The sequence below is a fragment of the Mesoplodon densirostris genome, chromosome 20 (genome assembly GCF_025265405.1).
Source record: "Mesoplodon densirostris isolate mMesDen1 chromosome 20, mMesDen1 primary haplotype, whole genome shotgun sequence".
NCBI classification, from domain to species: domain Eukaryota; kingdom Metazoa; phylum Chordata; class Mammalia; order Artiodactyla; family Ziphiidae; genus Mesoplodon; species Mesoplodon densirostris.
The window spans coordinates 9,595,591-9,622,130 of NC_082680.1; the positions used below are offsets into that span (position 1 = coordinate 9,595,591).

General features: G+C 42.8%; 1 protein-coding gene across 1 annotated transcript in view; it reads left to right on the forward strand.

Annotated features, from left to right (window-relative positions):
• CSMD1 (CUB and Sushi multiple domains 1) overlaps positions 1–23,099 on the forward strand; it is a 1,461,432-nt gene extending 1,438,333 nt beyond the window's left edge. Inside the window, exons 62-72 of the mRNA XM_060085850.1 lie at positions 1,322–1,495; positions 1,784–1,957; positions 3,637–3,710; positions 4,994–5,105; positions 6,956–7,135; positions 8,406–8,450; positions 11,348–11,509; positions 14,893–15,005; positions 15,785–15,872; positions 22,714–22,846; positions 22,940–23,099. Of these exons, the coding sequence (XP_059941833.1) occupies positions 1,322–1,495; positions 1,784–1,957; positions 3,637–3,710; positions 4,994–5,105; positions 6,956–7,135; positions 8,406–8,450; positions 11,348–11,509; positions 14,893–15,005; positions 15,785–15,872; positions 22,714–22,846; positions 22,940–23,099 (1,415 nt within the window). The remainder of the gene's footprint in view (positions 1–1,321; positions 1,496–1,783; positions 1,958–3,636; positions 3,711–4,993; positions 5,106–6,955; positions 7,136–8,405; positions 8,451–11,347; positions 11,510–14,892; positions 15,006–15,784; positions 15,873–22,713; positions 22,847–22,939) is intronic.
• The last annotated feature ends 3,441 nt before the right edge of the window (positions 23,100–26,540 follow it).

Consider the following 26,540-nt stretch of genomic DNA (forward strand, 5'->3'; position numbering starts at 1 on the left):
CCATCCTTCTTTCCATCTGCAGTTATTAATACGATGCTGCCATGGAGCAGGTACTAAATGGATGTGTAATGAAGCTCACACAGTTGTGTTGGGCTGTTGCAGCCACATGAGCTTGTTGATGGCACGTGTCCATAGATTGTCAGGTCCCTGGGACTTCATATGTTGTGTGGGTCTCTGTCCCTCTGTTTAGAACCTGTTGCATTAATAATACTTCCACGGCCAACCAGGCCCTTGCAGAAGAGACCTCTCTCTCCACCTGAACTCTTCTCCCGCTGGCCGCCCTTGTCCTCCCCTCCGTGGAACCATGTCACTCGTCACCGTTCCCACCCGGGGGCCTTGCTGCTTGACGTCGTCTGTCTAGAGCCACGTTCCCCCAATCTTCACATAGGGATTCTCCAGAAATATTTGCTGAATAGACAGAGAGAAGGTTGAATGGCAAGAGAAGGGCCCATTTCCAGCTTCTGGCTGTGCATGAGTGGTTCTGGATCTGTGTGTCTTTCTTGCATGTGAAAGCCCATGAGAAACTGCAGGTGAGAAAATATAGGTGAGTCTTCCTTCCTGCTGCCTTCTGTTGCCTGGACTGTCATTGGCAAACCTCCTCCAGTGTGAAAAGTCTAGGAGCTCTTGGATCTTCAGGGAAGCTTTTAGACAAGGCATCTTAGAATAATGGCTGGAGTGGGAAGGGTGGACGCCAGCACCAGCTGGGGAGTCACTCGTGAGATCCGTGTTCTGGCCCGAAGCTCCTAGATTGTGATAAAACACTGGCAAGTGGTTTCTTACAGAATCTCCTTCAACCATGCAACAATCACTGTTTTTTAATTCTTCAGCAAATGGATCAACAGACTATGTCTTTTGGAAATTGTTATCTTTATATAAAGAAAAAAATACAGATAGAGGGAGAAATTCTTACCATCTATATATATAAATTCAAAAGTCTGTACTCATGTCATGGGACCACATTCTGACTGGATTTGTCTCTGGTAAACAACATAAAAAGACGTAAATTGAACAGCAGTCTTTCTTTCTTTCTTGGTCTTATACATATTGAGACTGTTGTGTTTGATCCCACACTTTCTTTTACAGTGTGATATGTTTTGACTTTGCTTGGCTTTTATGGACTTGATCTAAATTAATGAAGAAGTATTGGAGACAAGTTTTATTATTTTGATTTACTGTCTTTCTCAATAATCTTCTATTAAAAAATGCAGCCCTTTGTAGATGTCATTTGCAGCGCAGGTAAAATTAAAATGTTAGTCCTTGGTGCATTATGGTTGTGGTGGAAACTCTAGAATGTTGACTCCCATGTGTGCTCTGGCAACAGCTGTCATGTGTGGTCAACCTCCTCCAGTTCAAGATGGGAAGGTGGAAGGATCAGATTTACGCTGGGGCGCCAGCGTGAGCTACAGCTGCGCCCGGGGCTTCCAGCTCTCCCACCCCGCCATCCTCTCCTGCGAAGGCCGTGGCGTGTGGAAAGGAGACGTCCCCCAATGCCTGCGTAAGTCCTCTGGGAGAACCGGCTCCCGGTCTCATTTGCAAATCACCAACATGCACACCCGCGGTTACAGTCTGAGGAAAAGAGCCTGCGTGATTTATAGCCACCTTACAATAGGTAAAAATTCCAATTTGAGACTACACTGCCCAAGGGCAGATTCTGTTCTTTTCATCATTTGTTGGTTTAATAGGGATACCTAGAGATTTAACAGAAACTAGTTAAACAAGTTTAGTAGGTTAAGCTAATCCAGGGACACAGAAGGCAAACCGATGTCTCGATTGTTTTCTACAGCTGTGTTCTGTGGAGACCCGGGCACACCCGCTGAGGGACGACTCAGTGGGAAAAGCTTCACCTATAGATCTGAAGTCTTCTTCCAGTGCAGATCTCCCTTCATCCTGGTGGGGTCGTCACGGAGAGTCTGCCAAGCGGACGGCACATGGAGTGGCACACAGCCCACCTGCATCGGTACTGATGACATGACAGCCCTGAGGGGCTTGGGGATGAGGACATTTCATTTTAAAACGGACCATTTGTGGGCACATAGATAACGTTCTTATAGGTAATGCTCTGCGTAGGCGCTAATCAGCTACACTGATGGGCAGCCTCTCTTAAATCGTGCTAACTCAGTTGGCAGTTCATGTTACGAGTTGCTTAAAAATCGCTCCCAGAGTCTATTCTCTTACCCCAGTCCCTCTATCTCCTGCCCCTCTCAACCAACAGCTGCGTTCTTTAGGGGAAAGAGCGCTTTATGGAAGCTGCCACTATTGCTGTGGCACCAGAGGGACACCTGAGCCTTTGCTTTCCTGTCCCCCGGTCCCCCACTAAACTCTCTGCACCACTGGCCACGGTAGAGAGGGCTGCAGGGACACTCGTGCTCTGTTGACTTTCCAACATGAAAATGAAACTCCAAGTCAGAAGACACTCTGTATGTGGCCTAACCCCTCATTTTTAGACCTAATCTCTGTCTCATAGAAAGGGTTCAGGTAGAAATGACAGTGGTTGAAAGTCACTCCATCAGGGGTACAGAGACCTGAATCCTCCATTCTCCACTCAGAGCCTCTTTTCCTCCTGCAGAGTCAAGGTGATGGCCTGGGTCATTCTGCTCGCCCGGCTCTCCTGAGCACAAGACACGTAGCAAGCAATTAATGATTTATATCCTTGGTTGTTTTCTAAGAAATTAAATCATATCTACTTAATACAGTTTTTTGAGCTTACTCTTGTGGCACTTAAGATGTGCCAGGAGTACATTTTTGCACTGAAATCTAAAGATGTTTTAAAAACCACTTTTTACAAAAAATAGTCCTTTGTCACTACATTATTTACTCATGTGTATGTACATTTTTGTATATTAATTTATGAATGATTTTTTCAGTAAAAAATACATATTCAGGAACCAAAAAAAATACACTGTTAGAAATAATTTCATTGAAGCAGTGCCTTTTCTAGTTAATGTTTACTGCCATTTGGTTTAAACTATTGCTTTACTGTAGCTATTTCTGAAAAACCTTAAAAAAATGTTTTTCTTCCCCCATAGGTTAGTTTCTCTTGAAAACATACTTTTTAAAAAAAGTTATATTTTGTTTTCCCACTAGCAGTGGAAAGCAGCCATAGTAAAGCTGAAGTGCTCACTGATGGTGAAATACTACATTTTTTGGAAAATTATCACTGTTGGTCTACTATATGCTTCTGTTTCTAAGCATTAAGTATACTCCTCATTTTGAAATCTTGAAGAAAATTCAGGACATTTGGAGTAATGTAATATATGGCAAAGGAGATGGTAATTAATTAAATCCTTAAAAATGATCATAATAGATAATTACTGAAGATAATGTACTATTAACCAACCAATACATCAGTGGAGAAAAACTAAACCAGAGAATGGAAAAGAATGTGCTTATTCTGATATAGAAAATAATACACAGAGCAATTCAGAGTCTGATAAAGCACTAAAAATTAATATCTAAAGAATATATCTGAAAAAAAGGCAAAAAGAGCAATTTAATTTTAAACTTTTGTGCAAAACATCTTGCACATTTGACAAAACACAATTTTCTGAATTTCATGAGACCTGTTAGTAATAATGTTAGAATCCGGGTAATAACCATACCTGGTTCTCTAATTTTTGTTTTAATTGTGAATTTCAGATCCTGCTCACAACACCTGCCCAGACCCTGGTACTCCACAGTTTGGAATACAGAATAGCTCAAGAGGATACGAGGTTCTCCATTTTTATTTCACCATGTTTTTCTCTACATTGAAATGAAACTGATACTTAAACATATGTGTGTTTTTATGTACCGTATTTGATTCAAGTTATATTTGCCCAAACAAAATCCATTCAGAGAGGATTTCTGCTTGTTATTTTAACTGTCAACACTGAGATAACTATATGTATCTTATTTACACAGTATTAACTGCTATATTAATCTCTATTTGAAAGCAGGCATATTTTTGTATTTTTTGTCTGCTGAACTGACATAGCAAATCTCAAAGCAGGGTGACTTGCCACTGAAGAGCTACAAATAAAAAGACCCCATTTGGTGACCTGATAGAATAGGTGAATAGTATTAAATTCTAGAGACAAAAACAGAAGAAGAAAATGCATTCAAGCCCCATAGTCTAGGGTTCCTGTATGGTATCTCTTCTCTGTATGATCTCTCATAACTCTAAGAGTGGTTAGCATGCTCAATATTGAATATTTTGAATGTTCATTTGACTTTTTAAATAAAAAGTACATTAACACAAATATTGAAGAAATACCTAAAGATGCAAAGTAATGAAGCTTGAAATACAATGTTTCAACCATCTTAAGTAATTGAGTGACTTCAGGGGTCTCTGATCAGATGGCTTTGAAAGCCAGAGCTAAATATGCACACTCTGTTAATTTAGAATAAAAGTCCTGTTAATTAAGAATAAAAGTCCTTTTAATAATTTAGAATAAAAGTCCTTTTTCTTCAGCCACTTCTCCCTGTTTTTCCTGAAACTTAAAATGTTCTCATTTGATTGGCCCTGATGCACACTGGCCCCTTCCTGATGGCCTTCATACACCCTGCCAAGGACACAGGTTAAAGCCAGCACATTTTATACTGGGGCTCACATGTGGCCTTGAAGGCTCAGGTAACATCTTCTGGCATGTAGACATGTAGGGCCAAATATATCGGAACACTGGAATATACTACATGTGTGTGTCGTTCTCACTGACTCACCATAAGAAACCCAAGTTTTGGGGCTTCCCTGGTGGCACAGTGGTTGCTAGTCCGCCTGCCGATGCGGGGGACATGGGTTCGTGCCCCGGTCCGGGAGGATCCCACATGCCGCGGAGCGGCTGGGCCTGTGAGCCATGGCCGCTGAGCCTGCGCGTCCGGAGCCTGTGCTCCGCAACGGGAGAGGCCACAACAGTGAGAGGCCCGCGTAATGCAAAAAAAAAAAAAAAAAAAAAAAAGAAACCCAAGTTTTGGTCACCCCTGGTTTCAGCAGTTCCTCACTGGGTTTCCCCTCCAGGTTGGAAGCATGGTGTTTTTCCGGTGCAGAAAAGGTTACCACGTTCAAGGTTCTACAACGCGAACTTGCCTGGCGAACCTGACGTGGAGCGGCATCCAGACAGAGTGCATCCGTAAGTGCGACCCCTGCTCGAGGTCGGCAGGGACCTGTCTGCTCTCCAGCAGCTGGGGAGTGTTTTACCTTCCCGGGAAATAATGAGGAACTTATTTTTGTTTGTTTGATTGTTTTCAGTTCCCTAAACTCCTGTTTCTCAAAGTTTGATCCCCTGGAACCAGCAGCAGCTTCACCTGGGGTTCGGCTGAAATGCAAATCTTGAGCTGGATCCCATCCAGACCCACAGGACCTGAGGCTCTGGGGGCCAGGGGAGGGTGGAGTGCAGAAGAGGGAGGGGTCCAGTCTATAGCACCCAGGCCCTCCAGGTGATACCAAGGCACTTAAGTCTGAGAAACTGCCCCAAACCAAAGATCAGTGGATAGCATAGTTAACATTCACGGAGAGAAAACCTATTTGTGCTGTTATTCTCCTAGTATGTTCATCTCAGGTTATTAAAGACCATGTGATACGTCAGCATATTTATAGAAATGTTTGAAGTGTTCTTTTCGGAGTCTATATATGAATCGATCATTCAAATAGTTACTTAGGACCAAATTTTATTCTGTGACTTAATCATGAGATTAGGAGAAATGTTGTATGAATGATTAGTAATCAACTTTTCATCCTTTGCCAATTTAGTGCAACGTAGTATCTCTTACTACGTTAGACATAAAGACAAGTACGATGTTATACAAAAATCTTCTAATAGTATATAAGGTGTGATTTTTGTGTATTTATGTATCAGTATTATAAGATGTATATTTATTTCAAAGGTATCATCTCTATTCTGAATCTCTACTCAAATTATATATGGGGATATTATATAGAGAGATATTATATTGATACACACATGCACATCTATGTATGTATATACACATGTGTGTGTGTTTGTGTGTGGAACTAATAGGTCTTCATTACCTTGAAAGTTTGCTGAAGTGCAAAATACTAGGATACTTAAAATGATTGCATTCATGATTTTAATAATGTAAACTTATAATAATCGGCCAAGTCCTTTATTTGACACATAACTGTGCACTTTATAAAGAATAAGTTGAGATCTAAACATTACAACCTTATTTACTCATAAATGATATTTTTAAAGATAATAAGAATCTATATTTCAATTAATTTTCTAAACAAACATCAAATTTTGACCAAAATTAATTATTCATTTAACTGAGCAGTAAATTTTCTAGTTGCCATTGGACAAAAATCAAAGCATATTTAAAAATACACTTTAATGTGTATGTGTTTAGTTTAAAGTACTGCTCTTAATAAAATTTAACATACTATTTATATTAATAGTATGTCAGAAGTGTTTATTTTAAAGCTATGATTTCTTTTTTTTTTTTTTTTTTTTTTTGCGGTATGCGGGCCTCTCACTGTTGTGGCCTCTCCCGTTGCGGAGCACAGGCTCCGGATGCGCAGGCCCAGCGGCCATGGCTCACGGGCCCAGCCGCTCCGCGGCATATGGGATCCTCCCAGACCGGGCACGAACCCGTATCCCCTGCATCGGCAGGCGGACTCTCAACCACTGCGCCACCAGGGAGGCCCTAAAGCTATGATTTCTATTCTAAATTTCTACACATAATTACACACATATATGTAGAGAAGGAAACAGATAGATAGATAGATGATAGATGTCAATAGATAGATAGGTGGATAGATAGAGAGAGAGCTGGCAAACACCAAGGCTTTGTTGTGCTGAAAGCTGCAGAGACCAGAATGTTGGTGATATGTACAGCTCCTGTATTCTCAGTTTTAAATGGTAGACTGATTTCATAGCCATTTCCAATTTTTTTGCTGTATTTCCTTAGACACATATGCTAAGGCTACAGTGGACTACTAATGGATTAAATCCCATTTCAGCTCACGCCTGCCGCCAGCCTGAAACGCCAGCCCACGCGGACGTGAGGGCCATCGACCTCCCCACTTTTGGTTACACCTTAGTGTACACCTGCCATCCGGGATTCTTCCTCGCGGGTGGATCTGAGCACAGGACGTGTAAAGCGGACATGAAATGGACAGGGAAGTCACCTGTCTGTAAAAGTAAGTCACTGGTGAGAAGTGAAAGTGGGTCCCTGCAGAGCAAGGATGAGTGTCAGTTGCCCGTCAGGCTAGTGTCCAGGTTTAAGACCCACAAGAAGTAGCATCTTGGAAGCAATGTCCGTCGCCCCCACCAAATCCATGCTTAATGTGTGTGAGCTGTGTGTGTGCGAACATGTGTGTAGTCAGTGTTGGCTACAGTAGTGGCACAGACTAAGGAGATATGCAGATTTCATTATTTGCAAATCACACTTTAAGCCAAAGAGAAACACATTTTGAGTTAAAAGGAAAATAATATACAGTATATTTTTGGAAAATGTATTATTTAATGAAAATGGGCAAATATCACCAAATATTGGTGAATGTATAAAATTAAGTCTTACTTTTGAGACTACAAGCTATTTGGCGGTAAAATATAAGTTTATGTGTTCTTGACATTGGTTCTGCTTTTTAAAATTACAAAAGCAATAACACGGAAATGATGCATTAATGAACTCACAAACTTGTGTATTTACAAATAAGAGTAATAACTGAGTCAGATCTGATGGCAGCTAACCGTTCAGGTTCTCCACCAAACCCTGCTTAGTCATGCAGCGAGGACAGCACAGACGGAAAGTACAGAGTGTGATAAAGCCTGTGCCTTTAGCTTTAGTTTCCTGGAGCCTGTCTGGAGCTCTCACGGTAGGAATAAAGACACTTATGTTTCCCTTGCCCCTCTCTCTCAGAAATAGCAAAATACACACTTTAAAAAAGTGATAATTTGTAGTTTGATACAAAACTATAAAAGCAAAGAGATTATGAGTTAAATCTAAGTTGATAGACCAAGTTAAACATTCTGCAGGGAAATATTTTGATGTTATTGACTGTTAACTTGAGAGTTCACTGATTGGGTTGGGGACCTGGAAACCTGAGAAGGGTTATGAAGTTGTAGTGATTTTGTATATTACCTTTCAGCTGGGGGCAGTAGATCCCAAACAGGAGTGACAAAGGGGTATAAACACCCTCATTTACAAGGCTCTCTGTTGTAACACACTAAATGGAAATGCGCATGTCAGATCCAGATTGATTTCCACGACGAAACTCAGTTTTCCCACAAAAGCAAAGGATATTCTGCTGTGAATATAAGGGTTTAAAATGGATATGTGTAAGATATTCCTATTTTGTGCATTCAAGAAATCTGGAGAAAGGAACATTGCTTCAATTTGACATTTTTTTCAAACTTATTCGAAAATAAATGTTTTTTGAAAGTGATAATTTGTCTTTTTACTTGTAGGTAAAGGAGTGAGAGAAGTTAATGAAACAGTTACTAAAACTCCAGGTTTGTATACCAGAACAGTTATAGATTTAAATCAAATAAAGTGATTTGTTCTCTACTATACTCTGTGCAGTGAAACAAATTTTAACATGCAAATTTCTGATTCCATTAGTCGGTGAACAAGTTAATGTTTCAATTATTTAAAACACCAAAAAGCCTACACAGATTCCTCTTTCTCTCATGGCTATGGCTTGTTAATGGAACAATACTTAAAAGGAGAACCTTTGTCCTTGTCACACGCTGTTTTATTAAAAGGTGCCTTAGGCATTTTGTAGGCAGAAATGGACATCAAGTATTGACCCAGAATGTGGTATAATGGAGAGCCTTATAAAGAGGGTTGTGATTCCTTCCTCCAAATGAGGAAGCTACAGTAAAGGACGCTTTTTGACAGCATCAGCTGTGAACTCGAGCACTTCAAATGCGGGGCTCCATTTTCTTCCCCAAGTATCTCCGTAATTCAGACATCCTCTGCCTCCGAATATGTTAATTATTGCTTTTTGTTGTGTGTGGTACCTTGCTTAATGCGTGCCATAGCAGATGGGAAAGATGCAGTTTTATTTCCTAACGAAGATGTTCTTTACTCCAAATCACCTGGCCTATTGTGTCTATGTTATAAAGTTAGAGAATATTTAAACAATACAATGTGTCCCCAAATTATAATGTAAGTCAAACTTTAAAAAAAAGTTTAACAGAAACAGAAAACATTTATAAATATATAAGGTCCCTTTTCTGGTGTTTTCCTTACTCAGGTTTTCGCACTTGTTTCTCAGACATAAAGCTCCATTCCAGGATCAGAGGTGGAAAGAGTATGTGGAATGCTGTAGTTAAGAAACAGTGCTGGGTTTTGCATTTAATTCTTAGATGAGGCAAAAAGTTCCAGCACAGTTAAAGGAATCCATCCAATGTACACCGTGAAGTATAAAATCTACCTTAAAAAAACCTTCTGGAGTAGTCTATGTAAATGTTATTTATACATATCAAATACAGAAATCAATGCTCTATACAAGCAACTTTTTCTTCAATAAAACGACACAGTCGTTGGTGCTGGTGCTGGTGATGCTGGTGCTGGTGCTATTGATGGTGGTGCTGTTGTTGGTGCTGGTGCTGGTGCTGGTGGCGTGTCTGTCCTGTTTGCTGCGGTGGTCGTGAAAAGCCTGCAGGCTCTTTCTGAAGCTGCAGACACCCCGTCAGCGTGCCTTACCCTCTCTGAAGGGAAGTGCTGATTCAACAGGGGTCTTTGTTTAGGAGGCACAACCTAGCACCTCCCCTGTCGGTGGTTACAGTACACTGCAAACCACCAGCAACAGGTCAGAGGACAGAGACCTGAAAAGATCATCTTCCACATCCCCGATGGTCACAGTGGGACACAGACCAGCCACTGGGCAGACCAGCCAGGCCGACCCACTCAGATCCACCGAGAGGGACCTAAGTGCGAGGCCCAAACAAGTGCGTTCACAGCTCCAGTTGAGTGTATGCGTTCTGATTAGGGAAAACAATCTTGACGTTGTTTTAAAGGCTGTTTATTTTAGAAAGGCTGACAAGGCATTTGGGGCTTGCTGATTAAGAGTGTGGCTCAGTGATGCTGCTGATGACGGGCAAGACCTGTTCAGTGTCACTGATCAATCAGCAACTCTGTCAGATGCCTGTGTCATAGCTCCGCTTCAAACTTATTCAATTTTTAAAATTATTATGATTAGGAAGTTGGGTCCATCAAAGCCATAGGAAGTGATGACATCTGTTCTTCGACTCTTCTGTCACTAGGTGATGTCTTATAGGGTCAGCCTGTCTGGGAAGACGGGCAATGGCCAGTGGAACTGGAAAGAAAAGGGACACTATGCTTCGTCCTCCTCACGTGTTGCCATAAGTGCATTTGCTAAAAAAATATGTTTAGGGAGACACAAATCTTTCTACCTAGGAAGTCCAGTAATACGTTCTGCCCAATTGCACTCATGGTGGATCTTGTCCAGTTAAACAATTTACACACGTCATGAGACAAAAAGCAAATAGAAATTTAGTGGCATCATTGATGTAGATTTATCTCAATTACCCTGTAAAATTTTATATCAATATTGTAAAAGTATCAGGATTTTATGCATATTTATTAGCAGAAATGTGAAAAATAATTTTTTTTCTAACCAGTGAAAAGAGAGAATAGCTCAATAATCTTTGCAAGAATTCCTGTCCCAGATGACTTGTAATGTTTTAAGAAGACTTTTTGCCTTTTGTTTCTGAACTTAAAAGATGCCATCTGACATCATTTAATCTAGCTTTCTTACCAACACTGGACTATTTTTTATAAGGAGATTAAAGAGTAGAAGAGAGAGAGGAGAGATTGGCTCTACTTACAAAATAAAGACGTCAAGAAATAAAACATCTTTGTCTTCATACGCTGGGTCTGTGCAGTCATGGTGGTGCTTTGAGATGCAGGCTTTGTGAGGGCAGCAGGCTCCTGACAGACGCTGGCTGTCATTTCTTCTGAGCCTCCTAAGTCTTTCCAAAGTAAGTAGACTCAGATATTACATGAAGTATCAGTAGTGATTTTCCAGGTCAGTTTAATGTATTTATTAAGCCTGATACAATCTAACCTAATACTGGGAGTCCCACTTCACCCTACACTCTGGCCTTGCCAGACCTGGTAAAATAGGTGTGCGCTGGCATCTACAAGATTTTTCCGACCAGGTGACAGATGTGTATTTGCATCTCACAGTACTGTCCCTGCTCCCTGCTCGGGTCATGTGATTTTTAGCCCTGCTGTGCAGGGACAGGCAGATAGACCATCTTTGTCTTCATCACTGTCACTGCTGTGCTGTCTTAATGAACAACGTTATACCTTCTGTGTATTAGGATATCGAAGTGGAATTTTTCTGTGGGTGCTAACAGTCATCTTTTCCCCCCCACAGTTCCTTCAGACGTATTTTTCATCCATTCAGTGTGGAAGGGATATTATGAATATTTAGGGAAAAGACAGCCTGCAACCCTAACTGTTGACTGGTTCAACGCAACAAGCAGCAAGGTGAACGCAACCTTCGTGGAAGCCGCCCAGGGGGAGCTGAAGTTGGCAGGTAGGTGCCGAGGGGTTTCACTAACCCTGATGTGAGCAGGGGCAGACCCTCCTGCTTCTCGCAGAGAGGGCACCAACGCGCGTTAAGTGCTGGTTAACGTTACCTTGGCTTTGCACCTGCTGCATCTCACTGGATCATCTCAGTAACCATGACAGGGTGGTTCTATTGTCTCATTTTAAGGATTACAAAACCAGTACAGAAAAGTGAATTAATGAGCTCAAGGTGACACACAGATTGTCTTAAGTCAAAGATGTAAGATTTATGTCCAGATATTCATGTCTCCAGAATTCATTCTTTTGCTATTCTCTCTCTCTCTCTTTTAACTCATTTGCTCCTGGTGAGTTTTCATTGATGTATCTCAGTTAATAAAGCAATAGCTCTGATTTATATACCAGACACTATTTTAAGTGCTTTATATACATATTGTCCTTTTCGTTCTTACATCCATCTTGTGGTATATTCTTTTTTTTTTTTTAAGGGTGAGAATTGTACAAGGGAAAGGAGTCTTTAATTAATTAATTAATTTATTTATTTATGGCTGTGTTGGGTCTTCGTTTCTGTGCGAGGGCTTTCTCTAGTTGTGGCAAGCGGGGGCCACTCTTCATCGCGGTGTGCGGGCCTCTCACTATTGTGGCCTCTCTTGTTGCGGAACACAGGCTCCAGACACGCAGGCTCAGTAGTTGTGGCTCACGGGCCTAGTTGCTCCGTGGCATGTGGGATCTTCCCAGACCAGGGCTCGAGCCCGTGTCCCCTGCATTGGCAGGCAGATTCTCAACCACTGCGCCACCAGGGAAGCCCTTGTGGTGTATTCTTATTAAACACCTTTTTTTTTTTTTTTTTTAACTGATTAAAAAAGAGAGACACTCAGGGAAATTCATTGGCCTTGCTAAGTGGATACGACAGAAGTAGGATTTGAGCTCTGCCATCAGAATCTCAGCGATTAGATCTTGAGCCCAGGCTCTCACCAATAAGACACAGAATTACCTTCATGACTGAATCTAGTGCGTTTTGATTTTTCAGTTATCTCACTTCTGACAACCATGTGTCTTTTTCTGTAGACTGACTCCTGAAGGGATCAGACTCTGAGCTGTCCACAAGCTCCAGCACTGGTTCTGAACACCAAGGGGCCCCTGATGGCACCCACACACTCACTAGTTACTAGACAGACACGGATTCATCTCTAGGAAGTGTGAGAGCAGGTCAGGACTTCTCCCCGGCCCTCACGCCTTGCTTTCCTGCTTTCTTGGATGGGAAAACATCTAAAAATGGTACACATACTCTGGATTTAGGAAAAGAAAAATAATTCACACTCAAAGATTTTTAAACAGGTACATATTTATGAAGTCGTGGTCCAGGGGCCCCAAAATTGCTTTGCATCTTGACCCTGTGAATGTATAAATGATTTAGACCAGGTGCTCAAATCTAGTCCTGTGTCAGAATAAACCGAGACTTTGTAAAACGTTCAGATATTTTAGGCTCACCCATCTCCTTTAGATATTATTTCTCTTCGTGAAGTTTGGATTTTTTTTTTTCCCAAAGAAAATGCTTTAGTGTGATTTTGATGTAACTGATGTCCGTGGATAAGTGTTGGCAAATCTCTAGTTTGGATTTGGGAAAGCGGGTGGATCAAGGGTTGTTCTGGCTGAGTCCCAAGTGGATATAATATAAGTCCACCTGCCATGTGCGTTCTCATGAGGAGGGAGTGTGGAAGAAGAAGGGAAACTAACGTCCACGGAGGGCCGGCTGGGGCCCCGGTGGTCTGCTGAGTTCTCTCATTTAATCACTGTAAAAGTTGCCTAATATATAGTTTATTTCTGCTGATAGTATATAGAAGTGGGGTTCAGAGTTTTAGAGGTTAACCTGGATACCAGAAACACAAAGCTGCTGATGGACATGATGGAGCCCAAAGTCAAGTCCTTAGGTGGTCCTTCTTGTCCGTGGGTTCCCTTCCATCCTGTGTGATGGGCCAGTGGAGACTCTTTCTGAGATGCTAGAGTTTCACTTCTCTAATGGGAGTTGCTGGGAATGAACTGCTGGAGTCCCTGAAGTGAACAGTGTGATTTTTCCCTTGAACCTGCCTCTCTACACAGAAGACATTTGGGTTCATTATTATTATTTAATATCTGTTTGTTTCTTTACTTATTTATTTAGTTCCTCCTCTGAGTAGGGAACTAGCTGTAGCTACAAACACATTGACCCCCTTGCCACACCGTGACACCCCCGGGCAGTACCACTCAGCAGTCACTCCAAGGAGCTCATGAGTAGCTAAGAGGTGTGACTGTCAATCACTTCACACCCAGGGTCTCACGGGCTCCACAAGTATGTCCATCACACTTTGGCCACCCTGCTGCTCATTTCATTTTAGTAAGTGCAGTTCATCTGTATAAGCAGCTATATTTGGGGTTATTGTTTTGGTCTCTCTTTTTTTATATTGATTTAGAAATATTTATTTTTTCCCATGTTGAAATTTTATGATAATTTTGTCCTAACTCCCCATGTGTCTTTTCAGCATAGTTGTCTTTATTACAATTGTCATTTTTTAGTGATTCAATATTTTTTAAAATAAATTTATTTATTTATTTTTGGCTGCACTGGGTCTTTGTAGCTGCACGAGGGTTTTCTCTAGTTGCGGCAAGCAGGGGCTACTCTTCGTTGCGGTGCGCGGGCTTCTCACTGCGGTGGCTTCTGTTTTTGTGGAGCACGGGCTCTAGGTGTGCGGGCTTCAGTATTTGTAGCCCACGGGCTCAGTAGTTGTGGCTCGCGGGCTCTAGAGCGCAGACTCAGTAGTTGTGGCGCATGGGCTTAGTTGCTCCGCGGCATGTGGGATCTTCCCGGACCAGGGCTCGAACCCATGTCCCCTGCATTGGCAGGCAGATTCTTAACCACTATGCCACCGTGAAGCCCATGATTCAAGATTTTTATAGATGAATTTCCATTTAAAGTTATTATAAAATATTGGCTATATTCCCTGTGCTGTGCAATATATTCTTGTAGCTTGTTTAGTTCATACACAGTAGTTTAATCCCCCAGGTTATGGTCTCTCTTTTTTCTACATACTCCTACCCTCAGAAGTGAGTAAAATATGAATAAAATGCTGGATTTAAAAAATCAATTAACTGAATGCATATTACTTTTGTTCTTTCTGTGGGGTAAAGATGTTGAATTGAGTGAAATAGATGACACTGAAAGATAAGACAAGGACTTTCATAAGAAGTGATTTTTAGGAAAAAAGTACTGAAGCTAAAATTTAAAAATAAAAATATTAATCTCTGTGATTTAAAACGTTATCATCTCTGTACCATATTCCAAATCAAATGAATACCTGCATTACTGACTCATAAGCATCCCCACGTTGTAAGAATAACCCCCTGATCCTTTCCTAGGCGTTTACAAGAAGGAAGAGGCCCACTTACTTCTGAAAGCTTTTCAAATTAAAGGCCCAGTGGATATTTTTGTCAGCAACTTTGAAAACGACAACTGGGGACTGGATGGTTACGTGAGTACTTCCTAGAAGGGTTTTCTAATCACCGCGTCTGCGCAGAGCTGGGGGCACCAAGGGGGATTCCTTTCCGAGAGGACCTGGTCGGGTCCTGTCTGCCCCGTGAAAACTCAGCCAGCCCTCATCCCAGCTGCGTGGCCACTTCATCCCCTCATTGTATGATGGAAGAAACCTGTCTCTGAAATGAGAAACAAACTGGCCAGGAGCAAATGGGCTGTTCCTGCCAGAGAGCTTAGATCCAGACCACACCCCACCATAAGGGTGGGGACCAAACTCTTTCCAAGGCCACTGGTAACCACCCCGAAAGTTCTAAAAGGTAGCATCCCCAGATAAACAGAGACTTAAGACGCCCCCTTCACTTTCTTCCTTGCAAGTTAACCCTTTGCTTCTGCTTTAATTCATCACCTAACTCGAGGGTACACGGCCTCACGTGAGGTACGCGAGACAGTAGTTGTGACACAGTGAGTTTTCCATAATGCAGGTCCTGACGTAGTTCATGTGTGCGTCCCCGTTTACCAAGGGTACTTAACCTATATATGTGTTATAAAAAACTACTGTTTTTGAGATCAAAACGAGAGAGAATTTATTTGTTAGTTGAAGTTCATGTCTCTGTTTTTCAATTTCTAACTATAAGTGGGTCACTTGAAGGAATGACAAATTTTTTTAAATAGTTAACCTTTACTTTCTAAATAGAAATAATATTTATATTATGATAAAAGAAGAGATTATCATTAATCCTTGTTATGCATTGTTTTTTCCTTTTCATGCATTATCAGGTATCATCCGGACTTGAACGAGGAGGATTTACTTTCCAAGGTGACATACATGGAAAAGATTTTGGGAAGTTCAAGCTGGAAAGGCAAGGTACGCTGCACTTACGTTGTTTTTCAAAGCATATATCAGGTTGGCCTTCAGATGATTAAGCTGAGTGTGATGGAAAGGGCATGACTCTGAAAGAAACAGAAACAAAAATAATGGGAGAGACTCACATATTTTACAGCTGGATGAAAAAAAACCCCTTCTTTTGAATAGCGAAATAGACAATATCAGCTGCAATAAATATGCCAGACATGGAATTAATATACAGAGAGATATTTTGAAATAAGGGAAAAAAGCAAAGATGAAACACAATTAAAGAATAAACTAAATACATTACCTTAAGAAAATTATAAGACTAACTAAAATGTCCAACAAACTATTTTTTGTGTGTGTGTGTGTGTGGTACGCGGGCCTCTCACTGTCACGGCCTCCCCCGTTGGACAGCACAGGCTCCGGACGCGCAGGCCCAGCGGCCGTGGCCCACGGGCCCAGCCGCTCCGCGGCACGCGGGATCCTCCCGGACCGGGGCACGAACCCACGTCCCCCGCACCGGCAGGCGGACCCCCAACCACTGCGCCACCAGGGAAGCCCTCCAACAAACTATTTTTAACTTCAAAAATATGTATTATGACAACAAAGATCATTTTCAGCTATGAGAATGTCAGCGTTTCTTAAAAATGATGTGGGGTGGACAGTAGAAACAGGCACCTGGGTGTTCATTTTTGGTGGGCGTATGAGTAGATGTGTACAATTTGATGGTATTCTTTCATCGACAGTTCTATCCCTAAAATTTTTAATCAGACAAGGGTGACCATTATTTTTGCAAATTCAGGTATGTCTATATAGCAGGACTACTTTAAATAGTTGAAATTAGAAATAATCTGTGTATCTCACACATCTATCATAAATAAATTGCTTACATCAATAATTTTATACAATGTGTTACATTAAAGAGAAAACAATTTAATTCAGTATATTTCATTAAAGAAACAAAGATAACATATTGATGTGGAAAGGTGTTCATGACTTAGTTATGAGAAAAAAGTTTGCTCTAGACAGACATATGGGGCAAATATGCCTGTCTTCCTTCTTTATCTCTTTCTCAAATACTTGATTACGTCTCAGTAATCCAACAAGAAAAATGTATGAAAAACAATCACTAGATGTGAAGCTTACCTCATCTATGTGCTTGTTTTGTAATCTAGGATGAATTATAATATTCTTGAGCCTATTTCTTCATCTGAAATCTCAGTAGAGAAGTCAGTTCCTGGTTGCTGTGAAGATTAAGAGTCAATATGAGGGTTTGCTTTGTGCTAAAGCTCTTTTCACACATGTCTTTACTTGTGTTGCTACTAACACAGATGAGAAGATGCATTTTTTTGTAATGAGATGAGCACTGCATTTCTCCTGAATAGTATCAACTACTTTATACTTTACTTACAGAATGCTACTAACATTAATTTTATAGAGAGGAATACTGCTATGTAGGATTTGATGCCAGAGCAACCTGTCAGAGGAAAACGAGTGTAATATTTGGTGATGATTGTCACTGATGAATTCATTTCATAAAACTTTTATCAGGGACTTCCCTGGTGGCACAGTGGATAAGACTCCACGCTTCCAATGCAGGGGCCCGGGTTCGATCCCTGGTCCGGGAACTAGATCCCACATGCATGCTGCAAGTAAGAGTTTGCATGCCACAACTAAGGAGACCTGGAGCCGCAACTAAGGAGGCTGACTGCCACAACTAAGGCCTGGCACAACCAAATAAATAAATAAATATTAAAAAAAAACTTTTATCAATATACCGGGGGATTCCAAAGGAAATACATACCAACCTGTATAATATCATGCTTAAAAAACAAAAAACTTGACCAAAAGAGATTTAATCATAAAATATTCTAATCCACCTTTCCAAGCTAAGAACTTTTAAATAGAAGAGCTTTAACTTATAATGTCTGCTATGGCTGAGATGATTTTTTAAATGGGGTTATATTATTTTGAGATAATGAAATAGACCAACACTAATGATGGGTAAAGTTTTCTTTTGCTCTGAGCCAAACCCTGTAGTTATTTGCCCTCCTTTCTCCTGGATGCACACGCTCTAGTAATTTTGTCTAAAGACACCCCAGCAAGCTGTGCACGATCCTCTGTGGATGTTTGCATTTACTCATCCAATGAGCCTGACCCAAACCGTCACTTTGCTATTGCAAATTTTCTTTGCATTGCCCCATTTCTTTTTAATCTAACAAAATAATAGCTTGCTTTAACAAGTAATCTTTCTTCTCATGTGATGATGAGCGTATTGTCAGGAAAAACAATTTGCCTCACAAAATAATTTGAATCACAAGCGAGTCTCCCATTCAACTAATTAGAAACGTCTATGTTTAAGTAATACTTCAACAACAACCATTCATTTAAGAATTATGGGGCTTCCCTGGTGGCGCAGTGGTTGAGAGTCCGCCTGCCGATGCAGGGGACACGGGTTCGTGCCCCGGTCTGGGAAGATCCCACATGCCGCGAAGCGGCTGGGCCCGTGAGCCATGGCCGTTGAGCCTGCGCGTCCGGAGCCTGTGCTCCGCAACGGGAGAGGCCACAACAGTGAGAGGCCCACATACCGCAAAAAAAAAAAAAAAAAAAGAATTATGGCTACACTCTATTTTTATGGTTAAAAATAAACAACCTCTTAATTGTCTCCAGTCAGTAGATAAACTGGAAAAAAATGTGATTATCATTAAATGGACACTAAACCAAGTTAGTCTGAAAGACAACTCTGATGAAAAAACTTGTGTAAGAAACTGAAAAATAAATTGGTTTTCCCATTAAAATTGAATCCCCTCCCCCAAATATATACAATCAGAAGTGGAGAAGGTGCAAGCCATGTATCTAACAAGGGACTTGTGTCCAGAATGTAAAAACCCTTACGGCTAAACAGTACATAGGCAAATAACCTAACTAAAACATTGGCAACAAATTTAAATAGACATTTCAACAAAGACATAAAAATGACCAATAAGCAAATGAAAAGATCCTGAACATCATTAATCGTTAGGGAGACACAAATCAAAACCACTTCACACCCACCAGGACGGCTTGGATCATAAAGACAAGAAACCAGTGGAGGCAAAAATGTGCAGAAACTGGAGCGCTCGTACTTTGCTGATGGGAAAGTACTGATAAAAATGGCGCAGCTGCTGTGGAAAACAGCCTGGTAGTTCAAGCAGGTAAAACATGGCGTAAGCACAAGATTCAGCAGTTCCACTCCAACATGTATAGGCAACAGAACTAAAAACATGTTCACACACAAATTAGTACACGAATGTTTATACCAGCGTTTTTCCTAATTGTCCAAATGTAGAAACAACCCAAATGTCCATCAACTAATGAATGGAGCAACAAAATGTGGTGCATCCACCCAACGGAATATTATCTTGAAAACATTATGCTAAGTAAGAAAAGCCATTCACCAGAAAACACATATTGTATGATTGCATCTATATGCAGTATCCAGAGCAGGTGAATCTGTAGACAGAGAGTGGATGAGTGGTTGCCTGAAGCTGAGGTTGGGGTACGGAGGCTGAGGAATGACTGTAAGGGCACCGCTTTCTTTTAGGGGAGTCAGCAGTGTTCTCACATACATTGTGGTGATCCTTGCAGCACCACGACCCCCAAGTTTTAATAATAAAAAAACCCCTTGAATTGTATGTATGCATTAAAAGGGTGAATTCCGTAGTATGTGAATTTATTTCAATAATGCTCTTTTAAAAAATTGAATGGCCCAGCCTATAATGTGAAAAGATGCTCACCTTCATTCTTAAGAAATGGAACTGAGAAAATAACTACACGCTGTGTTTGGTTTATTAGCGAGTAGTGATAATAATAGGAAAGGAGGGAGGTGGAGAGGGAAGGGGGAGGAGGGTGGCAGGTGGATGGGGTACAGCCGTCCAGGTGCCTCCTGAGACAGTGGATGGAGTGAAACTGGGACCCCACTTTGGAGAGCAAGTAGGGAAGACTTAGCAACACTACAAGTTACACATTCCGCTAGGCAGTGATTCTACTGCTTAGAATTTATCCTGTATATTCAGACTCCTGCTGATGTATCGCTGTAGAAAAAGAATTTCATGGCGGCATCAGAGAAGAAGACCTAGAAATGGCCTAAACGTTCTTCAACAGTAGACTGGCTAAATAAATTCTGGCATAGCCAATTAATAGAATACTGCACACGTGAAACCAATTAAATTCATATGCACAGATGGAAGAAACTCATGAATATATGGTTAAGTTTAAAAAGCCAAATACAGGGCCTCCCTGGTGGCGCAAGTGGTTGAGAGTCCGCCTGCCGATGCAGGGGATGCGGGTTCGTGCCCCGGTCTGGGAGGATCCCGTGTGCTGCGGAGCGGCTGGGCCCGTGGGCCGTGGCCGCTGGGCCTGCGCGTCCGGAGCCTGCGCGTCCGGAGCCTGTGCTCCGCGGCGGGGGAGGCCGCAGCAGTGAGAGGCCCGCATACCGCAAAAAAAAAAAAAAAAAAAAAAAAAAAAAAAAGCCAAATACAAAAAATGTAAATAGTATCCCCATATTTTAGGAAAGTAAGAAAAGAGAAACAATCATATATATTAATAGTACATTGTGAAAAGGACACTAAAACACAAAAGCAAAAACAAAAACCTCGTCCATCATAAAGAGGAAAACTAGTGTAAAGGGCAAGGAGTGACCCTTTATTTCCATCATCTTTATAGTATTTGTTTCTATATCCGCTTATGCCATTTTAATTAATATCATGTGCATGCATTACCCTTTAAATTATTAAAACACAGGTAAATAATTGAAATTAACTAGGAGCTCCAGACAGCATAATAATATCAGAGTAAAGTCAGGAGTTTAATTCACAAAGACCTTTTATGTTGCCCTGTGTTATGATGTGGGGTCTCCTGTGGCAGGTCCATTATCCAGGATTTTATTAATTGGAAGTCTGATATCTATTATGGCCAAAAATATATAGTCTTATTTGCAGATAACAGAAAATAGCTTTGGTTAATTTAAGCAGGCTACAAATTTATTAGAATGAGGCAAAGAGATGCACAGAATTATAAACACTTGGAGAATGAGCCATGGCAATTTATGGAAACCATCGGATGTTGAACTACTCCAAAGACAGTACCATTTTTTCATTCCTCAAATATATATCGAGCAACTATTGAGTCCTAGGTTCTGCTGTAGGCACCGGGCACTCAAGAGGAAAGCTGGCCAAAAAACTGCCCTGGCATAATGCAACTTACATTCGAGTAAATGTGGGTCCTGGGAAACTTTTGCTACGTGCCACGCATTGTTCTAAGTAGTGGAGATCTGACGTTTAATTCTCACGACAAAACCATGGAGTTATTGCCCTTTGAGCAGCACCGCGTTTCTCCCTGCTGGACAGCGCCACCCCTGGTGGCTGTGTGTTTCTGCTGCGCGCTGCCCCTGGACTGGCCGGTGGTGGCTGGAAGCACCACGAGGGAGCACTTGATGTGGTCCCCAGAGCTCTAGCCCCACCCCACCCCAGCCTCACCACAGCCTCAGGACCCAATTCTAAACTGTCTTAGGAGCCTCTGCATCACTCGTGCCAAACTCGATGCCTGGGGGCGGCGGGGAGCTTCCCATTGGCTTAACTCTGCTCACATGCCCATCACCTGGATGCTGAGATTTAGGACAAGTATGTGGCGTTTTCCCCTTGCATGGCAGCTGGTGAATGCATCTGGAAATGAAAAATTAAATCTGATTCATATGTGCTGATACAGAAGGATCGCCAAAAGATATGGCTAATTTACAAAGTGCCAACATCCAGGATAAAATACATTTATATTAGACGTGAAGGTGGTAGGAAGTAGCATAATCCTGCATCTGTTGAAGGAGATGACAATATTTTTAGGTTTTTATGTGAAAATTCAAGATTTTTTTCTTTAAAAGCCTATTTAATTATTTTAAATATTTGATTGTTTCTTTGTATCTGTGGTTTGTAAAAAAAAAAAGAAAAGAAACAAGAAACATCCCATAAATTCTGGAAATATACTTCTAAAACAAGGTCAGCTTCTTTCTAACAATTCTGCTGTATTCAGATGACCCCAATCATAATTGATCACAAACGTGCATTGAGTGGTTCCATGCAAGTAAGCCAAATACATTTCAAATTGCAGTGTATAAGTAAATTCTTCAAGAATCAACTGCATTATTTGGCAATAATCACTTAATAAATGCCTTCCGATTTGAATTTGTAATGTTTGCATCTTTCTCAATGCCGTGCATATATCTGCCACGGCACAGATACGGAGAGTTAATGATTATATCACCTTCGTGATGTTTGAGATGTTTACACCTGCGTCCCTTCTAATTGACAGAAATCATAGTTTTGTGTCCTCATAGAAGCCTGCGTCATAACACCGAGTTGCATTCCTTGATCATTTCTGAACTCTGTAGTGAATTTTGGAATCTACCCAAATAAAGGGAGATGGCACCTTGATGCTCACCTGTGATGAGTGTGACGCCCTCTTTATAGAGACCTGGGCTCTTTATGTAACTTCAGTGGCACATCCTGCTGAGGCTGCGTCTTAGAGCAGGAGGCAACAGCAGGCACTGCCCCTCCCGTAGAGAGACACGGCCGCGCGCACGCGGTGTCCGCAGTCCTAGGGGGAGGTCGGGCGACGGCGCCTTTGCCCCGCGCGCAGTGCGGACGCGAGCCTCTCCCGGGAAGCGGGCTTCGCGTCCTCGCCATCGGGAAGGTGGGCCTCCGGAAGGGAGCCCCCGCGGGTCCCCTGACCCCCTCGCCGTGTGCACGCGCTCCCACGCCCGCCGCAGAGCGCCCCGGGCAGGCTCGGGGCCCGACTGCAGGGTAAAGGCTGTTCTCTCTTCCAGGCGCCCGAAGCTCGGCTCCAGACCCCGCGCGCCCCCAGCGCGGCGCCAGCAGCGGCTCCGTCGTGGCCGCCATCCTGGCCCCGCTCTCCGCGCTCGTTCTCTCCGGGCTCGCGTTTCACCTCCACAAGCACAGGTAACGTGGCGACACCCCGCTCGCGGGCGTCGCGGCTCCTCCTGAGGCCCTGCGGCCCTGACAGCCCGTCCCCCCCTTGCCTCTCGCCCGCAGAGCGAGGCCGAAGGTCCAGTACAACGGCTACGCCGGCCACGAGAGCAGCAACGGGCAGGCCTCCTTCGAGAACCCCATGTACGACACGAACTTGAAGCCCACCGAGGCCAAGGCCGTGCGCTTCGACACGACCCTGAACACGGTGTGCACCGTGGTGTAGCGCTCGGGCCGGCCGCCCATAGCCACTCCTCCGACGCGGACGGCAGGGACCACAGGGGCCACAGGGCCTCCCTCACCCCGCTCCCCGCCGCCGACGGACCCTGTCTGGGGAGCGGCCCCCGGCCTCCCCTCCCCGGCGGCCTCCGGGCGCGGTGACAGACAGTAGCACCGCGGTGGGTTTGGTTTGTTTTTCTCAATCCCCATGAATACGAATATTCTGGAGAAAAAAAAAAAGCCCTCTTAAGAAGACCCCTTTCTGGTAGCCGCACACACCTGCAGACGCTTCACGCCGTCCCTGCCGAGGCCGGACGAGCTTCGAGGGACCCGCAGCTCACCTCGGGGTCCATCTCCAGGGCCATCTGCAAATTTCCCACTCAGCCGTTCTCTTGCAGAAGTTTTGATGCACAATTTTTTGCACTAGTGTGTTCTGAATGACTAAGATTCTGATAAATAAACTATTCACACGGGGTTTCCACACACTCTCCATTGTATATAAGCTGTCAAGCTAAGCATTCCACCCGCAGGGTTTAGTTGGCGCGTTAGAAAAAGAAAACACAGCCCCAGATACGGCACAGGTTTTAAAAGGAAAAAAGAGTATTGAAGAGATTTATTTTATTATTGCTTTCTTTTAGCTTCATAGATGTGCTTAATTCACTGAAAATGTCCGATGAGGAAAAAAAGAGGCCTTTTATTTCCCACGTGTTTTCTTTAGTCCCGTCACCTCCCGTGGTCGTCGCTCTCACGCTACTTCCGAGCAGGTTTGCAGCATGTTCTATTTGCCGTGTACAGATGTGAATAGTAATTTATTTTAGTCGCTCACACTCAGAACCTGTGGGTTTGGGCTCACAGCACGGTCTTCCCTTGCGCATTGTGGTTTTTTCCTTTCGCTGCCATCACTGTCTGGTATCGCGTTGAAGGATAGTGAACCACAGTAGCCCCGGAATATAGTGGAAAAGGTTCAGGATCAAAATATCAAGTGTTCCTTTAGAGGCAAGGAAAAGTCACACCCACTCTTCTTTCCCGATGACATAATTTATGTATTACTTAGTCTTTTGTTTCATGCTTTATAATTCCAGATGGGAAGAAAATTTCAGTGACTTCAAGTTTAAAATTCATCATAGGTAAATTATGAATTGCAGTCTAAATAAAATAGGTGTGATTCCCCCCACGTGGATAAAATCCAAACGAAGTAGAAGATGCGGCAATGAGAATTCAAAAGTGAAAAACAAAAAAGTCAAGGTAATAGCTCATGCTTTCAAAAGTTCCGATCTGAACATTTTAGTGGCTCTCACCCACTGGGCGCTCACTGTTCTGTTGCCTGTTTGAAGGGGCACAGCCGTCAGGAGGCACGGCCACCCTCCTCTGGTTCCCCCGGCCTCTCACACCCCACGGCGTGGAACTCCAGGGTATTATGCTGAGTCTCTGCTCCCTTCCCTCTGGCCAGCCTGGCCACAGGACCGAGAGCTGTCTTGCAGCCTGGAGTCCTTATGGCTGTTTCTCCTTAGACCAGATGAAGCCAGCCAGAGCCAGGCTCCTAGCACACCCAGGGAGCCGAAACAAAGAGGAAACGGGAGGAGGTTTGCGCCTCTTTGTGTGCAGGGGAGAACAGGGTTACCGTACATACGAGGTGTATATATATACATACATATAGATAAATATAATATCGTGTACATATGCGGTTTGACTCATTCAAACTAGGTGCAAAATGCTGACTTCAGAGTCTGAATTAACGTCTCTCCACATCCCCGACCTGCTTGCTGGTCAATGACATTACGAAACCCTGAAACGACAGGACATACATACATACCAGAAACCACAGATCAGATTAGACATGATTCTCCTTTGTGTGCAAAGTCAGAGTGTCCTCAGTTGCCAGTTGGGAGCATGTTATTTTAAAAAAAAATACTCCATGAAATTTCCTTGCGAGAATTCTGCCTAGTTTCTTCCCAGGGTGTGTGCAGTGTTAATCAGATTCCTGCGAGGTGTTGGAGGGTCCTGTTCAAGCCGTCGGCAAGTGCGCTCTCTGGGTTCGGGCTGGAAGATTCTTTCCGGAAGCAGCCAGAGCACGTGGAGGGCAGGAGCCCCTCTGACAGGTTCTGTGCTTCAGAGCTGTTCAAACTGCTGCTTGTCCCACACATCTTGCCTTTCTTCAGGCTAGCTGCAATAATTTTTTTCTCCTGTAAAGTATTTTGTAAACAACCACAAAAAAAGCTACTATAAAAAAGGGGAAAGAACGCTGGCATTATGATCAGGAAAACCATCGTCATCCCCCCATCCATCCGTCTCGCCACCCCGCCACATGCTGCTGACATGAAGTAGGTGCAAACGACCTTTTTGTACAGAGATATATTTTTTATGAAGAATTTGTAAAATTATTAAATATGCTGTAATTTTTTGATTAATGTAGGTAACTTGTTAAAAAATAAATGTTTTTACAATACAAAACTGTAATTTCCCAATAATGTACAATGTACCATCTCTAGCTGACGTTCAGTTCTGATCCTATTACACATGTATTAATATTAAAGTGACCTGTTAAAATGAACAGTATCCTTTTTGTCAAAAAAAAAATTATACAGAGAGTGTAATATAGCCTGTGCAATGCCACCTATCTTTAAAGCAAATCAGAGTTCTAATTAAATATTTAATTTTAGATTTCTATTTTTCAGTGTGAATTTATTTTATCTTTAATAGGTGCATGCGAGTCTCTGGAGGGGAAGGAAGAGAATGAACATGTCATTGATGGGCTTTCACTTTATTTAGAACGAGGGTCGATGTTTTCCCAAGACACAGCGTCACCGTCATGGTTAATAAATAGCACATTTATGAAAAGCCATGATACAGAGAACAGCAACGTGGAAGCTGACAGAATTCTTGACAGTTTTTGCCTTAAAAGTCAATGAGAGCTTTTAGTTCCCTCCAACCCAAAATCAAGCCTAAATTTTTAAGATAAAAAAAAAATTGGGGGCTTCCCTGGTGGCGCAGCGGTTAAGAATCCGCCTGCCAATGCAGGGGACATGGGTTAGAGCCCTGGTCCGGGAAGATCCCACATGCCGCGGAGCAACTACTAAGCCCGTGCACCACAACTACTGAGCCTGTGCTCTAGAGCCCATGAGCCACAACTACTGAAGCCCGCACTCTAAGGCCCATGAGCCACAACTACTGAGCCTGTTCTCTAGAGCCCACGAGCCACAACTACTGAAGCCCGCGCTCTAGGGCCCATGAGCCACAACTACTGAGCCTGTTCTCTAGAGCCCACGAGCCACAACTACTGAAGCCCGCGCTCTAGGGCCCATGAGCCACAACTACTGAGCCTGTGCTCTAGAGCCCACGAGCCACAACTACTGAAGCCCGCGCACCTAGAGCCCGTGCTCCACAACAAGAGAAGCCACCACAATGAGAAGCCCGCACACCACAATGAAGAGTAGCACCCCGCTCGCTG